This window comes from Peromyscus maniculatus, chromosome 11, assembly GCF_049852395.1.
Source record: "Peromyscus maniculatus bairdii isolate BWxNUB_F1_BW_parent chromosome 11, HU_Pman_BW_mat_3.1, whole genome shotgun sequence".
Taxonomy (NCBI): Eukaryota; Metazoa; Chordata; class Mammalia; order Rodentia; family Cricetidae; genus Peromyscus; species Peromyscus maniculatus.
This window is the reverse complement of record NC_134862.1, coordinates 86,784,682-86,801,394: the sequence shown is the minus strand read 5'-3', so window position 1 is coordinate 86,801,394 and position 16,713 is coordinate 86,784,682. Positions and strand designations below refer to the sequence as shown.

The 16,713-nt window shown below is 49.0% G+C and overlaps 1 protein-coding gene and 1 long non-coding RNA gene across 3 annotated transcripts; both read left to right on the top strand.

The window, feature by feature from the left end:
• The first annotated feature begins 90 nt into the window (after window positions 1–90).
• Window positions 91–737, top strand: C11H1orf202 (chromosome 11 C1orf202 homolog). Its single transcript, XM_076548043.1, has one exon. It carries the CDS (start codon window positions 240–242, stop codon window positions 627–629), a length of 390 nt encoding a protein of 129 aa, XP_076404158.1. The 5' UTR covers window positions 91–239; the 3' UTR covers window positions 630–737.
• Window positions 738–1,965: 1,228 nt separating this feature from the next.
• On the top strand, window positions 1,966–3,445 carry LOC121821180 (uncharacterized). 2 transcript variants are annotated; one of them, XR_006061879.2, is made up of 2 exons: window positions 1,966–2,064; window positions 2,921–3,445. It is a non-coding gene; the product is annotated as an uncharacterized LOC121821180 (long non-coding RNA). The 2 variants fall into 2 exon arrangements; XR_006061878.2 differs by having other exon boundaries at window positions 1,983–2,082.
• Window positions 3,446–16,713: the final 13,268 nt, after the last annotated feature.

The window sequence follows — 16,713 nt, the reverse complement described above, 5'->3', positions numbered from 1 at the left end:
CAGGATGCTTGGGGGGCGGGGGGGGGGTGTCTCTGGATGCTAGGGCATCCTCCAGAGCTAGGCTGGCATTGTGGAGTCACCCTCCACGTTTCCTTGGCAACCTAACCGGAGGGGACGGGCTGCAGGGCACACAGTCCCCCCGAAGGCTGCGGAGGGACGCGGGTCCTTTGGTGTCCTGGAGGCCACCGCAGGGCTGCGCCAGCCGGTGACTTCCCGAATCGACGGCTCCGGGCCGGCCCATGGCGGAGGCGCGGGGGCCGCGGCGCGGGGGCGTGCAGCACGAGCTGCTGGAGAAGGTGGCGCGCCTGCAGCGGGGCGCGCGGCACGCGGAGCCGGAGGCGGCGGCGGCGCGCAGGGCGTCGGGCGACGGCGGCTCGGGCTTGGGCTTCTGGTGCTGGCGGCGGCTGTTCGCGCGCGGGGCCCGCGGGGCGCGCCGGAGGAAGGGCAAGTTCGCGCGGCCCGGCGCGGCGGCCCCGGAGCGCGGCGTGTGGGGGCCGCCGGGGCTGCAGAGGCTGCTGCAGAGGCTGGCGACGTGGCGCCGCCGCTACCTGCGGCGAGGGGAGCGGCCCGAGGGCCTGGAGGAGATCCCGCTGCTGGTGCTGGACCGCCAGCGGGCGGCCGCCGACTAGGGGCGTCCCGGCCGGCCTCGCCAGCGCGCGCCGCGGCCTCGGGTCCGCTAGGTTTTGTAAACGAAAGCAAGAAGTGAAAATAAACCTCGCACTGTATGAATGAAAGAACGCGCATTTGGGGGCGGGGGGTGTCTCTCGGGACCTAAGCGCATCCCAGGCGCAGGAGGGAGGCATCAGCTTGGCTGAGTGCATCCGTGAAGTCACTTGGAGCCTCCAAGCCCGTCCCTCCCTAGGCAGCGGATCTAGTGTTGCCTCCTGAACACCTCCCCACCACTGCCCCTGCCCCTGGGGGGCGTGGAATTGCATCGCCATCCTTGATTTCATTTGTTTATAAGCCAGATGTTGAACAAACACTGCTTTTTAAGGCTTATTATTTGGGACCTTAGAGATGGCTCTGTGGGTAAACCTGGGACCCTAGGTAAAGGTGGAGAACCCAACTCCACAGAGTTCTCCTCTGACTGCCTCATGCACGATAGTAATACTAGGTAAGAATCATTTATTCTTTCACAATTTCATGTCTACACACACACACACACACACACACACACACACACACACACACACACACACACGCCACGCGCGCGCGCGCGCTTGTATGTTCACCTCATACGTCGATCATATCCCTACCCTTTATCCTCTCATTCTCCCGCCCACTCTCCGGAATCCTTTTCCTCAAGTCCCGCTCACTTTCCTCTTTACAGGTTCTTACCAGCATGCAAGCCAATATTAGAAGCAAGGCTTGGGGGAGGGGGTGCTTAGGAGAGTGAGAATTGCTGTTAGAGATAAAAGCTAGGGAGCAGCCAACAGATTTCCCCGGGGCGGGATGGGGTGTGGGGTGACCTTTGGCTCCTCCTCCTCAATAAAAACTTTGTAATGACACTCTGGCCTAGCACACCTGTCAGGATGAAAGTGAAATGTCACCAGTGAGTGCCAGGAGCACTCTCAGGGACTCGGAGGTTAATGAGCTACTGGAATGGTCTTTCCTTGGCTGCTTTCATTCTCCATCCTCATCCTCACTCTTCATCATCCTCACTGCTCCACAGACAGGAGCCGACCCATCTAGCAAGCTGAAGACGATGTGCCCTGGTGTTTCCGTCTCCGTAGAGGCTTTGGGGTTTGCCCCGCCCAAGACCTAGAGAATCTGGGGAGTCTGGGGAGAAAAGCCCGGCAATGATCACGATGTAATTCCACATCATCCAGGGGCAGGGGCAGGGGCAGGGGCAGGGGCAGTGGCAGTCAGGGAGTGTCAAGAAGACACAATTACAACCCATGTAAAGAAGTTCATCGTCTCTGAGGTTCTAGAACCAGGCACCACTGTGTTGTATGAAAGAGCGGTGTTCTGAGCTGAGCAGAGGTTGGCTTTCAGGTGGAAAAGGGCGGAAGCGCACAGAACATATAGACTGTCCATGTCAAATCTACTTTCCTGTACTGTGTGGTAGGGGAAGAAAACTGGGTAACACGGTTGGTTTCTGTTGTAAGGGCTGAAACAGGGAAGAGGTCACAGCCATGAGCCAGACAACGGAGGGATCCTCACGCTGAGTGAAACTGGCCTGTTGGGGACGTTTGGTTAGCTCGCCAGGGAGGCATCAGCAGGCTTGCAGGCCATGGAGGATGGACCCCTCCTTCGCCATCAGCTTTGGACCCCACCCCCGTTTCCCTAGCTACACCAGTTTTAGGAAAGGGACGCATCACAGTTGTCCTTCCTTAGAATTTAAAATACCCCAAGACAAAGGTTGGGGGCAGCAGGGTTTTGTTTAGGCCCCTTGAAGAAGAGCTGCTTTCTTTTGATTAAAAGGTTGGAATCTGGAGCCAGGCATAGGCACACGCCTTTAATCCCAGCAGTCAGGAGACAGAGACAGGTGGATCTCTGAGTCCCAGGACAGCCAGGGCTGCACAGAGAAACCCTTATCTCAGAACACCAAAGGGGGGGGGGGGGAGATTGGACTCTGAGTTCTACCTGTGGGCAGAAGTGGAGCCATGGATTTTATTATGCCTTAAAGATTAGAGCATTGCCCTTCCCTTCTTAAACATTATTCCAACAAGGCCCGCCAATTACTCGGCCTTGGCCATCACCTCTCAGTAAAGCGGACTCATCTGAAGACATGATTAGGAGGTGGGGAGGAGGATCAGCCCCACGCCCAGCGATTTGGCTGTTACATGACGTCCAGTCTCTCTGTAACTTTAACAATTCCTTTGATGCCATTGAGCGTAGTCAGGGCGGTTCCGTTTCCATCTGCTGGCCCTATGCAGGGGCTGAGTCTCAAGGACCTTCTGTGATTTTTCTTGGACAGGAGTGGTGATGGAGTCCTGGGCAAGAACCTGGGAGACTGAGAAGAGCAGGAAAAGGACGACACGGGTCAGAACGCTTGGACCAGGAACAGAGGCTCGCAGCGCCGTTTTTCTGCAGTTCTGGGTTTTAGACTTGAACAGTGTTGTGCACTTGGCATTTTTTTGTGAATTTCTTTATCCTGTCATCGCCCAGCTAGCTTATAGAGTCCGTAAATCTGTGACAGGAGAGACTTTTTTTTTTTTTAAACCAGAAAACCTGTGAAACTTAATTCTGAGAAGGAAACCAGTTTTCTTGGATCTCGTGCTGAACTGATTTGGCCTCAAATCCAATGACGCCTGAATTTAAAGGCTGTTCTGTAGGCCCTGTAAAATCCTCTGCATGGAGAGACTGGACAGACCACAGGAATACCAAACTGCTGAACCCTCACACACCATAATGGAAGTGCTGCTGGATAACCAGCAAGAAGTGCCAACTACTTAATGTTTCCTGGACTTACTTCTTTTATAAAGAGCCAAAGGAAACCACAGTTCATTTCCTAACCTTTAATTTGAATGTAGCTGCGCCTTTGTGTTTTGACCCTTCTGTGGACTCAACCGTGTTTGCCCCTGCTTAGACTGAAGCCAGCCAAGACTTAGGGTTGGTCTGTATGGCACATGCGCTCTCTCCCTCTCTCCTTCCTAGCTCCGCCCGTTTGTTAGCTCTTTGTCTAAAAGCACACAGCTCGGCGCGGTGCTTGGCTTATATTCGGATGGTGGTTGTAGTGATCGAATGAACATCTTCAGCCTTCTCTTTTGACGCAGGCGCCACCCCCAGCCTAGCAGGTTTGGCGTTGCTGCGGCTCCTCCTGGCTACCCTACCTCCCTCTCAGAAGGGGCAGCTTTTATTAAGTTTGCTTGTTAACGGTCAGGTGTCACCTGCTGGACCCCTAGCTCAGGCGCACTGCTCACGCTGGGTGCTCTCAGTTAAAATTTGGGAATGAGGACCTGGTAGTGTGTTCTTTTTCTCTTGACTAGCTCAAGGCTAGGAATTTTCCATATTTTATTATAATGGCAACTTTTAACTGTGACCTTCTGGGCATAAAATAGTACCATACAAGTCTCATTTTCCTAATGCCATCTTCTCCCTAGTGGAAAACCAGGGACATTTTTAATGCAACACCTCATTGTTCAGGCATTATTCTGTTGACTTAAATATTCCAGAAACACATCTCATGGCCCGAGGAAGTAAACCAGCTTAGGTTGTGTGTGTGTGTGTGTGTGTGTGTGTGTGTGTGTGTGTGTGTGTGTGTGTGCAAAGCTTTATTGTTTATTATTGGTACTGGGAATGGAACCCAAGACCTATTCATACTAGGCAAGTGCTCTACCACAGAGCTATTTCCACAGCCCTTTTAATTTTGTCCCAGGCTGTCTTAGTTAGGCTTTCTATTATGATGATAACACAGCATGACCAAAAGCAACTTGGGGAGGAAGGGTTTATTTCAGCTTACAGTTCCATATCACAGCCCATCATTGCGGGAAGTCAGGACAGGAACTCAGGCAGGGCAGGAACTTGGAGGCAGAAACTGATGCAGAGGCCATGGAAGAGTGCTGCTTACTGACTTGCTCCTCATGGCTTGCTCAGCCTGCTTTCCTATAGCATCCAGGCCACCAGCCCAGGAATAGCATTGCCATAGCGAGCTGGTCCCTCCCACATCAATCATGAAAATGTACCAGAGGACTGTCCACAGTGGGTCAGTCAGGTGGGGACATTTCCTCATTGAGGTTTCCTCTTTTAAAAATGACTCTAACTTGTGCCAAGTTGACATAAAACTCGTCGTTGCATGGGTTCTCACCAGACTTCGGATCCTTATGCCCCGCTTCCCAAACAGAAACAATGAACTGACGGCCACGGTGCTGGCTAGCTTCATCGGTTAGAGACATTGTATAAGCGTCTGGTTCCCCCACGCTAACTGCTGCAGAAATGTTAGCTGTAAGAAAGGAGCCAGAAGGTCCCTGAGGTAGGGCTGGCTCCTCCCTGTGTGTCTCCTGAGCATCTATCTCTGTACCCTGCCTCCAGGTCTCACTGCAGATAGCTTCCCCTGTCCTGGCCTGAAGGGCATGGTCTGAGGCACTTACAACACTGTGAAAGTGTTTGACAAAGTTAGATGTCTCTTCTAACACTCAAGGCAATCTCTTAGCTGTGAGTTCCTGAAAATTAAAAAGAACAGAAAGAGAAAGAAAAAGAGAGAGAGGAGAGAGAGAGAGAGAGAGAAGAAAGAAAGAAAGAAAGAAAGAAAGAAAGAAAGAAAGAAAGAAAGAAAGAAAGAAAGAAAGAAAGCAAAATGATATATTTCTAACATGCAGTGGCAGAGGGAATATTCCCATTCAGAAAGGGATTGAAGACATGAAAAGCTTAGGCCAAAGCCTGCACCTTGGTCCTGGGTCTGGGGGGTGGCATCAGCTGGGCTCCAGCAGCCGGGGGCAGCCTGCTGATCCAGTTTTGACACCTCTGGCATAGGCAGTCTCTCTCTAGGATCAGCTCCACTCCACGTTCACAGCTCTCCTTACCCTTCAGGAATGAGGTCTATTAGGAGAAAAGGTCTTAAGGCCAGGATCAGGCCTTGAGCGGGCACAGTAGAAAGGAACAAGAAGCTGGGAGGTGGTGGCGCACGCCTTTAATCCCAGTGCTCAGGAGGCAGAGGCAGGCGGATCTCTGTGAGTTCGAGGCCAGCCTGGTCTACAGAGTGAGTTCCAGGACAGTCAGGGCTACACAGAGAAACCCTGCAGGAATATATCAAAACCAGCATAGAAGGAAGGAAAGGCGTTCCTTTAAGACACGGACAGACACTTCACAGATGGTGAGACTAAGAGCCAGGGAGAGGTCGGAGGAGCCTCGGGGATCAATCCTCTGAACAAAGGAAATAACGGGCTTTCATACGTTTCGGGGTGTTGGCAGGAAGTTTTATGCCATGTGATTTAGTCTGGGGTAGGATACCTGACAAACAGCATGGAGGTGCCAGGTATAAATTCCAACTTGCAGAACAGCTTTTGAAAAAAGATTTGCACACACCTTTGATCCCGAGGAAAAGGCAGGCGGATCTCTCTGAGCTTGAGGCCAGCCGGATCTACAGATTGAGTTCCAGGACAGCCGGAGCTACACTTGAAAAACTAAAAAAACTAAAAAAAAAAGTCATTTTGTGTGTATATGTGTGTGCGTGCATGCACATGAAAGCAGGTGTCTGCCAAGTTCAGAAGAGGGTGTTGTATTCCCTGGAGCTGGAGTTACAGGCAGATGAGAACTCTCCAATGTGGGTGTTAGGAGCCGACCTCAAGTCCTATGCAAGAGCAGTACACAATCTTTTTGTTTATTTGTTTTTTCGAGACAAAGTTTCTCTGTGTAGTCCTGGCTGTCCTGGAACTCACTCTGTAGACCAGGCTGGCCTCGAACTCACAGAGATCCTCCTGCCCCTGCCTTCCAAGTGCTGGGATTAAAGGTGTGCACCACCACCGCCCAGCACAGTGAACACTCTTAACAGCTCCCAGAACACCTTAACTCTCCGTCCCAGGGTGAGAGCTGAAGGGGGGTTGTGTGTGGCCTGATTTCTTCAGGCTGGGAGATCTCACCTCTTAAGAGTACCTGGCCTCTTAAAGAGGCAGACCCAGGTTCTAACATATCAGTGTAATGGATCTGTGTTGTACATTGTGGAGGAAACAAGAGATTCGGTTCTCTTTGAACTGAGTTGTGAAACAGGCCTGAAAATTGACATTCCCTTAAGGGGGGACAGTGAAGGCGTACTGCTGGACTAGCCAGCTGGGAGCAAATTGCTTCTGGTGGGCGTTATAGACGATTATGGAGAAGAAGAAATCATTTGCAGTATCAGCTGACAGTACTAAAGGCTAGGAGATGTGGCAGTTTACAGGGCCACATCTGGGGCAGCAGCTGCATCGGAATTGCCACTTGATTAAACTTAGGATAATTGACAGTCTTTCTCCCGATCCATCCATTTTCTGCACAGGCCAAACAGGAGACAGAGTGAAGCAGAGATCTGGAGGCCACTACAGACCTGCATCCCCCAAGTCTCTTCCTGGCACTGGTTTCTTCAGGCCCTGCAGGGGTTCCACACTGATTTCAGGTCACTGTTTTCCAGGGCAGAGGCAGCTTTAATGGATTCCTTTTGGCCTTTTCAATAATAACAGTCCCCACTCCCTCCACAGACAGGGGGACCGGTATGGGGATTCTGCCAGCTCTTAAGTATATTTGCCCCAATTGTGCATTTCAGGACTGAGGAAGCCACTGCCTCAGGATGAGCTCAGGGCCCCACGGTGTGAGGGAGGGTGGCCCCTCAAGAATAGCACACATTCAGACACCAAATTCTCAGAATAAAGGAGGTTTATTATCCCAGAGGGGCAAGCAGGGTGAGGTGGGGTGGGGTGGGGGAGTCCACAAAGGAAGACAGCAGCAGCAGCAGCAAGCAAGCAGGAGTGGTTTTTTTTTTTTTTTTTTTTTTTTTTTTTTTTTTTTAAGGAGAAAAAGGGAGAGTTTGTGGTAGGGTGAGTCGGTAAGTCCTGACTGGACATGTTAGCTAAATAATGAGTTTTGATTGTTGGGCCTTGGTGTTTTGTCTCAGGAATGAGTCCGTGGCCAAATAAGGGAGTGGACCGTGGGGGCTAGCTTTAGGAATGCAATCTAATGGTTTTTGGCGAGGAGAAGGGTAAAAACAAAACCCACCAGGGCCATGTTTGCCATGCTTGGGCCTGCGAGAGCCCTTCATTTTTTAAGTTTATAAAAAGAGATAAATGTTTTAGATGCAGTAGCATTACCAGTTTGTTATCTGTATTGAAATCTATATTGTAGAAAGGGCAGCAGGTTTATGTTTTTGAGCCATAGTAAATGTTTGGGAGTCCAAACAGTAGCATAGAGGGAAAGAAAGGGATCTGCAACAACTCGCTAGCCCCAGATGTTCCCTCAGAATCTGCATCCTAGACGGCTCCAAGGCAACTGACAGTCCATCCTCACAAACCGCTCCAACGCTGCCGGTGCGTCCTCTGCTTCAGATGGTCCTGTGAAATATGGACATGGACTGACACAGACTGCTCTTCCTGACCTGGACCACAATCCAGCTCCCTTGAGTCCCTAACAACAATGCCCCAATGTCAGCAGGAAGAAGCCAGAGGATGATGCCCGCTTACGCAACCCCCGGCGACCCAATGATAAAACACACAGGTGGGGATGAAGAGCCCCAGCATGGTAAACATGGCCCCGGTGGGTTTTGTTTGTACCCGTTTCTCCCTTGCTAAAACCGTTAGACTGCATTCCCAAAGCTAGCCCCCAAGGTCTGCTCCCTTCTTTGGCCACGGACTCATTCCTGAGACAAAACACCAAGGCCCAACAATCCAAATTCATTATTTGGCCAGCATGTCTGCACTTGGTGGTTCTGTGTGTCAACTTGACACAAGCTAGAGTCATCAGAGGAAGGAGCCTCCCCTGAGGAAATGCCTCCTTGAGATCCAGCTGTAAGGCATTTTCTCATTTAGTGATCAGTGGGGGAGGGCCCAGCCCATGGTGGGTGGTGCCATCCCTGGGCTGCTGGTCCTGGCTTCTATAAGAAGGTAGACTGAACAAGCCATGGGAAGCAAGCCAGTAAGCAGCTCCCCTCCATGGCCTCTGGATCAGCTCCTGCCTTTGGGATCCTGCCCTGTTTGAGTTCCTGTCGTGACTTCCATCAGAGATGAACAGGCAAAAAGTAGATAATGAGAAACATGTTAATTTAAGGGAAAAGAGCTGGCAGAAAGGAGCCTAAGCTAGGCCGGGCATTCAAAACTAATAAAAAGTCTCTGCATCATGATTTGGGGAGCTGGTTGGCAGCCCAAAAAGAAAAGGCCTGGTACACATCTCTATGAGTTCAAGGCCAGCCTGGTCTACGGAGTGAGTTCCAAGACAGTCAGAGCCAGGGATACATAGTGAAACCCTGTTTCTTTCCTCGCCCCCAAAAGGTCTCAAGTCTGGAAATTGGTTGTGGGGGCCATGATGCTCCGTTGCTGTGATTCATGGTAGCTTTGGTTCATTGCTGTGGAATTTCTCTGCTTATACAGGTCTAGCATGGATTTGTAGGTTCCCATCTGTGTCACTTTGGGGGCGCCATGATCAATCAGCCAGTACTATAGGTCTACATGAATCAGACCACTGTGATCACTGAGTGGCCTCGGCTGCCAGTACAGCAGGAAGTCTGCTCACCTTACCCTTGGCCATCCAGAGCTGCCACTTGGCCCTGGCTACTCTGGGCTCCATGACATTTAGTTATCTGACTGAGCAGCTGCAGTTCCCGTAGTAAGAAAGACCTGGCCTACAAGCAAGAGCAATGCCAGAGCTCAAGTGTGCTGGTGCCCGCTCACATCTTCCTTCCTGTGGTAGTGTGTTTTACCCAGAAAGTGCATTCCAGCATTACGATTTCTCTGGCCTTTGAGTCCTCCCATGGTTAAGCCAAGGGATACCAGCATTTCCAGCTCATTCACAGTAGGTGTTTGGTCTATGAACTATGGTTGGTCATGTCTTCATCTGGAGCTTGGAAACTTGCCTCTCTAAGCTTATTTCCTTCATTTCTTTGGTCTTTTAGCAATCAGCCAGCATCATTCTATTCCTTATTTCCCCCGAAGTGTTCCAAAAGATTATGTGGAGTCATTAAATTCCTTGCCTCTCACAAATGGTGAATCAGGAGCCAACAATGTGTTTTCTCTTGTGTAATCCCTTTAGCTGTGTGTAACCCCTTAACTCTCTATACCACGAGGAGGACTTGGGCCAGGTTGGCTGTAGCGGAATTAGAGACCCACCCAACCCTGTTAGAGAAAGCCACCCTTACTATTCTTTCTAGAAGGGCTGGAGAGGTGGCTCAGTGGTTAAGAGCACTGGCTGTCCTACCAGAGGACCTGGGTTCAATTCCCAGCACCCACAATTCTTTCTAGAGCCAGTCATGATGATACATAGATGTTATCAAGTGCTATTCCCAGAGTAACACAGCCACATCTTCATCAGGTCAGGCATGCCTGCTTGCAAGAGACCACCACCCCTGGGCCTGCTGACTGTTGATGGTCTTCTAGAGAAGGAAGGGGTGGGATCATTAGACACCCCCCCTCCAGACTCCAGCCACTCCTAGGCATTTGCTTGCAATTCTGATTTTGCAAACCCTGATTGCATGGTATCTGGGGAGGTGCTAGGGTATCTATGTTGAGGAAAGTTAACCAAGAAGGGACTCCATCTTTTCAGCTACAGAAAAACCATCATACATGCTTAAGACTTCCTAGGCGAGCTGCTTTGGGCTTCCCATGCTCTTTTAAGCAGCCTTTCACCCATGTTCTGTGAGCAAGCCCAATGAGTTCATGTGGAGCTGTACTTTACCCTTGGGACAGTGTAAGGAGAGGTAGACGTTTACACCTCCCCAGAGAAGGACTTCTCACAAGAGTACAGATCTCCAGTTTCCTCTGGTCTGGACTCTATCTAAAGTATCTTTTCTTATGTTCTTGAAAGGGAAGAATTCCCACCCTCAATCAAGAGTTTAACTGGGGCAGGCTGGCATGCTGGTTCAGCAGGTAAAGGTGCTTGTGTGTAGGCCTGGCAATCTAAGTTCAATCCCTGGATCCCAAAAGGTGGCGGGAAAATACAGACCCCTGATAGATGTCTTCTGACCTCTTTATGTATGCATGCCATCACACACACACACACACACACACACACACACACACACACATACACACACACACATTTTCAAGTTTATTTAATGATATTAAACAAGGAAGCCAAAACATACTCTGGCTTGATCCTGGCAGCCATGGGGGCTTACATTCCTCCTCTCTGCTCAACCATCCCCCATGCCTCCTCCAGGGTAGACACTTCCAGGAACGGGGTGTGCTCTCTTTGGATGCCCATTTACCCAGAATTCTAAAGTAGATGCATAGGGTGCAAGAATAGGTAGAAGCTTTGTCACCCTAAAATTGAAAGACTTAATAGGAGAAAAAGCTAAGAGTTCCACATGCTCCCCAATGAGGAATTCCTGAAGTTGGAATGACCTGAACTCAGCCACCACCATCCTGTTTTAGGGTCCTGAGCTGGCCCATCTAGAGTGTCCATTCTTCCTTTGAGGCTTCTTTTTTGGTCCCTTTTTTTTTTTTTTTGGTTTTTCGAGACAGGGTTTCTCTATGTAGCTTTGCACCTGTCCTGGAACTCACTCTGTAGCCCAGGCTGGCCTCGAACTCACAGAGATCCGCCTGCCTCTGCCTCCCGAGTGCTGGGATTAAAGGCGTGTGCCACCACTGCCTGGCCCCTGGTCCTATCTTTTTAATGTCCTAATTTGGGGAACCCACTGGCCAGTCCTTCTCAGAGCTAACCTCCTGTCTACTACCAATACCCAAATCTGCGTTAAGGAGGGTTCTTCAGAGGAGCAGGACTAGAATAATGTAGATATAAGATTTACTAGATTAAAGCCGGGCGGTGGTGGCGCACGCCTTTAATCCCAGCACTCGGGAGGCAGAGCCAGGCGGATCTCTGTGAGTTCGAGGCCAGCCTGGGCTACCAAGTGAGCTCCAGGAAAGGCGCAAAGCTACACAGAGAAACCCTGTCTCGAAAAAAAAAAAAAAAAAAAAGATTTACTAGATTAGCTTGTGCTTAAGGGCTTTGTAGTCCTACAGTGGTCACTTGTATAATGAAGAAGGCAGCAACCTGGTAGCTCGCAGCCCATGGAGCCAGATGCCTCTAGTCCCAGTCCAATGCCAGGGTCTGGAGCTCCCAGGAGAGCTGAGGATACAATTCACTATAGGTTAAGGAGCTGGAATCTGAGGGCAGGGATAAACTGCCTTCCCTCAGACCCTTGTATCTGGCTGCCCCTTGGAAGCTATGGCCCCGTGAGGGGAGGCAAGTTTTAGGACTACTTGGTGCCATGTCCAACCCTGCAGCCAAGCCTGCATGTTATCACAGAGGACACATGAGGTCCCAGGTTTCTCTGGAGTTAACAGATTTTTGAAAACATTCGTTTGTGTGTATGTGTGTGAGGGATGTATGTGTGCCACAGTGCGCATGTGGAGGTCAGAGGACAGTTGTGAGAGTCAGTTCTCTCCTTCCGTTGTGTGGGTCCAGTGGAATGAACTAAGGTCGTCAGCCTGGGCAGTACGCACCTTTACCTGTTGATCATCTCACAGGCCCAACAGACACTTCTGTTTTTAATTTATTCCTTAAAGCTTTGAAAGTCTAACCAGGCTCTGCTGCTCAGCCGTGAATCATAATATTCCTAAGTGTCGTTCTACAGAGAACAAGGCGTACATTTTTAAGTTATTTGAGACACCTCTAGCTGTGTCATTCAGTTGGTCCCAATCTCACAATCCTGCTTTGGTCTCCCAAACCTGGGATTACAGCCATGCACACTGTGCCCAGCTTGACCAGACTTTTTTAAAACTACTTTTTCAATGTTCAGTGTTATCTTTCCCATTGGCTGTGTGGGAGGTTAGTATGATTTTCATTTGTCTGATTCCTTTAGTTATGAAAAATATTTTTTACGGCAAAGCTCTGAGAAATTTCATTATGTGATATTCTAAGAGAATTGGATCATGGAGTTCTGTTTGATTAGCAGATGGATAGAGGGCTGAACAGGATTTTATTTAATAAAAGTGTAATAAGAGTATATTGTTTTTCTACATCAATAAGTTTGAACACATACATTCCTAGCAGCTCCTAGAGAGATCCTCACAACCGCAGACATGCCTTAGAGAATTCACAAAGTATTGCTCATCATTGAGAAAGCTGGAACAGTTCAAACATCCATCAAAGGGAGAATATATAAACAGAATCATGGTGTGTTTGTATAATACAGTAGAATACAATACAGCAGTGGAGACGAGTTAGAACTATACATATTAATATGCATGAATTATAAAAATAGAGAATTTAAAAACCATGGGATATATATGATTTCATTTATACAAAGCTCAAAAATAGGCATATGCAGGTAATAAACCATAAAGAAAAAAACCAAAGGGACAATGTACATGAACTTCAAGATGGTGGTTCCCCTTCTGGTGGAAGGAAGAGGTAGTAATGGGGGAGGGGCCTAGACATGTTCTCCAGGCCTGTTATTTAAGCTGAGTGGTAGGTACAGAGCGCGTTATTCATTTTATTACCCTTTAAATTATACATACAATTGTATACATCTCTCCCCTCTACTTTTCAGGGCTTTGCAAATACTAGGCAAGTGTTCTCCCACCTGATACACTGGGAGCTCCACTCCCAGACCAAAATTCTACTAGATTATACATCATTCAAAATCAAGGCGATTTTCAAAACAGTGACTGGGACATGGAGCTGGCATATATTGGCTGTGGCGATGGAGAAGTTTCACTTTGTCATAGCAGGACTCCAGGGGACATTGTAGAGGAGATCCCCTGCCCTACCTGCTGATAGGAAAGAGGGAATGTGATGTTGGGGCATGGGGAGTAAAACTGTTACAAAGTCTGGACAGCTGATGGTGGGGGACATGTGACAAAAGTAGGGAGCACCTCCCATGGTAGCAGTGTCTCTGGAGACAAATTCTGTGAGCCTGGAGGTTGAGAGATGAGAGGCCAATTGACCCGACATCTTTGTACTGAGGCATCAAGTGAGGGTCTCAACTGAGCTTCCAACAAGGGGAAGCTGACTTCAAGGGACCAAGAGTAGGCCATGGTGCAGTGGTGAGTGCCGGCTGCTTTGTGGACAGAGACGTAAGGCCAAGCCAACCCACACACAGAGGCAGCTAGACTGTGGCAGAATTGATATCCCAATCGGGCTAGCCAGCCAGGTCATTTTAATAAAGGGAAACTGAAGTGGCAGAGGGACCTGAGGAGGAAATGACTTAGTTGCTTAGGATCTAGGTTTGGGTGAGAGGAGAAAGAGGTGAGTTTAGAGGGGAGACATTAGTAATTGCTAGGTTTAATGCTTTAGGTTCTTGAAAATGCCAATGACTTCTTGTAGTGCAGTGGACCAGGGTAAGCCTAAAGTTAATGGTCAGAAATGCTTGGAACAAAGATTCCAGAAGTGACCAGGCATGGCTCATGCCTTTAATCCCAGCACTTGGGAGGCAGAGGCAGGTGGATCTCTGAGTTCAAGGCCAGCCTGGTCTACAAGGTTCCAAGACAGCCAGGGCTACACAGAGAAAACCTGTCTTGAAAAAAACAAACAAAAGATTCCAAAAGTGGTTTAGAACGTTCCTAGTGTTCAGGGTTAAAGTGATAGAGACTGGGACAATGACAGTGATTATTACCTGGGAATGGATGGTGAAATGTGGGCGTAGAATGATGATGAACATGATTGAGGAGGGGGCTGACAACTAGGGGGTCAGGGTGCCAAGATGACAGAGGCAAATAGCATGGGCCATCTGTGGGGATGTAGTCACTGGGAATGAGGACAGGAAAAGGCTGGAGAGGAAGACAGCAAGAGCAGAAGAGTGGGAAGCAGCAGGTAGCTTCTGGTGAAACTGGACAGCTCAGGTTCAGTTGGCTAGAGGCTCTGCAGTGGAAAGGACAGAAGCAGAAATGGAGAAGACAAAGGGCTTCTCCAAGGCCAGGGTGTGGCTGAGAGATGCTTCTTAAACACCCCAGGTGTCACCTACTAAAGCATTTTTGCCTGCCACACTGGAAGAGGGGATAGTAAGGATGAACAGCTGGCTGATGAGGCGATGTGCAGGGTCCCTGGGGTCTGAGCAGTTTGGGTCTTTGGTGATGAGACATAAGCATGGATGGCTGATTGATGGAGGTGGCCCTTGGATAAAACAGCCCAGCCTTAGCCTATGGACTAGAGGCTTCTAGACAGTTTTCTCTAAAGTGTTCAGGTTCAAGTTTTATTTTGTGGTTACTTTTTGAATAATTCGTATAGGTTGACTCAAACCTATCAAAAACTTGGGAAATCCTGCCTCCACCTCTACTGAATTTTGTAGGGGAACCAATGACAAAGTCCTCCAATGGCTCACCTATCTAGGCTGCTGGACAGTCACTTTAACCAGGAAATCTGTGTGATTTTAGGCTAATAACCTCTTAACTGTGTTTGTGACACACAGGATGTTGTGATAAATGAAATGTATTTAAGTGACCTAGCACATCCCCAAACACGTCAGAGGTAGAACAAAAGGATTTTGCTTTTTCTTTTGTCTTCAGTCTAAGGTAGTAATTAAAAAAAAAAAATTTGTGGGAGCAATGCTAGGATATTCCTGTGGTGTCTGTTCACTGATGCTGACAGAGGAGGAAGGTGTATGTTTCTTATACTTGCTTTGGCCAAGTCTGGCAGCCTCTGCTCACTCAGGCCATATTCCAGTTTTGCCACTGGGAAGTTCCAGCTCATATTTGAGGGATAAGGACAGGCCACCTACACTGAGCCCCCACCCCCAGGTGGACCAAACTACCTTAACATTTTTTTTAAATGAGTGTTTTGCCTGCATGTATGTCTGTGCACCATGTGAGGTCAAAGAGGCAGAAGAGGACTTCAGATCCCCCAGGGACTAGTTACAGGACCCCAGGTTCTCTGGAGGAAGGGCCAGTGCTAACTGCCGAGCCACCACTCCAGCCCCAAACTGCCTTTCTTAATTTGTTATCCACCTCTCACGTGTATTCGGAACAGTCAAGCAAGCTGCATTCAAGCTGCTTTGAGGAGTCTGGTTTAGCAACCTGGGTAACTGTACCCAAGTCCTCCAACTCATGTAGGTCCTGTGGGTAGCCTGAGATCTGAGATCTGGTTAGGGCTTCAGGAGTAGATCGAGGCTGTCCCAGCACTAAATCCACTGCCTGCCTGTGAGTTTGGGATATGACAGAAGACAAGGTGATAGCCAGTGTCTTCCTCAACCTGGAGGCCCATTTCGAGTGAGTGCTCCCCAGAGTGAGGGGAGCCAAAGAGCAAGGCTTTGAAATGGCAACCCTCAACAGCATGGAGGGGGTCACTCTCAAGTGGGACTGTGAATTCTTCCCAGCCAGGGCAGGGCTGCAGAGCACATCAAGGCTCATCTGGTCTCTGGAATAGGTCCCTGAGCCAGTGGAGAGGCGTTCTAACATTTCTTTAGTGTTCCCTTGGTTTGGACAGGAAGGAAATTGTTCAAATTTGCAGTTTGAGTCAAGGTGTGTTGAGAGGAACTAGACAGGTTTGAGAATGCTTTGCAGTTCTCTGCTGTGGAATATTTAACTAGGCAAAGATGTGTTGCATTTGTGTTAATAAACTTAACCTGGGCTCCGAGAGGCAGTTAGCAACTAGTTGACAGGAAGCAGCAGGGAGGAGCGGAACATGGTTTTTCAGTTGGGGCGGTGTGGAAGGAGACGGCAGCAAAGACAGGAAGTGAGCCAGTTGCTACTCTCTCTGAGCTGGCAGGTTTTCACCCTAGCCTTTGAATCTGGAGTTTTATTCCAACTACAGAGATTTAGGTAAAGCTGTCACTGGGGGGGGGGGGACAGAATTCCCCCTCCAGGCTACAGCCTGAGCAGCAGGGCTGCTAGTAGCTTAAAGTGCAGCCCCCCGTGACAAAGGTAAAAGAGAAGTTCTGTTTGCTATCATAAGAAAATAAGTAGCTGTTTGCTACTAATTGACCTTTTAGAAAGTATAGGAAGTCATTAATCTTCCTTAGCACAGACTTCCAGAAAATTAGAGCAAGGCCAATACACAGGTAAATTTAGGGACAATTTCTTAAAAAAAGGTAAATGTTCCCTAATATTATTGGCATTCTTTTTGGAGGGAGTACCTTTATGTTGTTTTAGCAGATCTGGGTCTATTAGGAAATTATTGGAAGTGTCCCACTGAGTGTCCCTGAGGTGAGAAGAGCCTAGT

Coding starts and splice junctions, on each gene's coding strand:
- C11H1orf202 (XM_076548043.1), top strand. CDS start 240: ATGGCGGAGGCGCGGGGGCCGCGGCGCGGGGGCGTGCAGCACGAGCTG.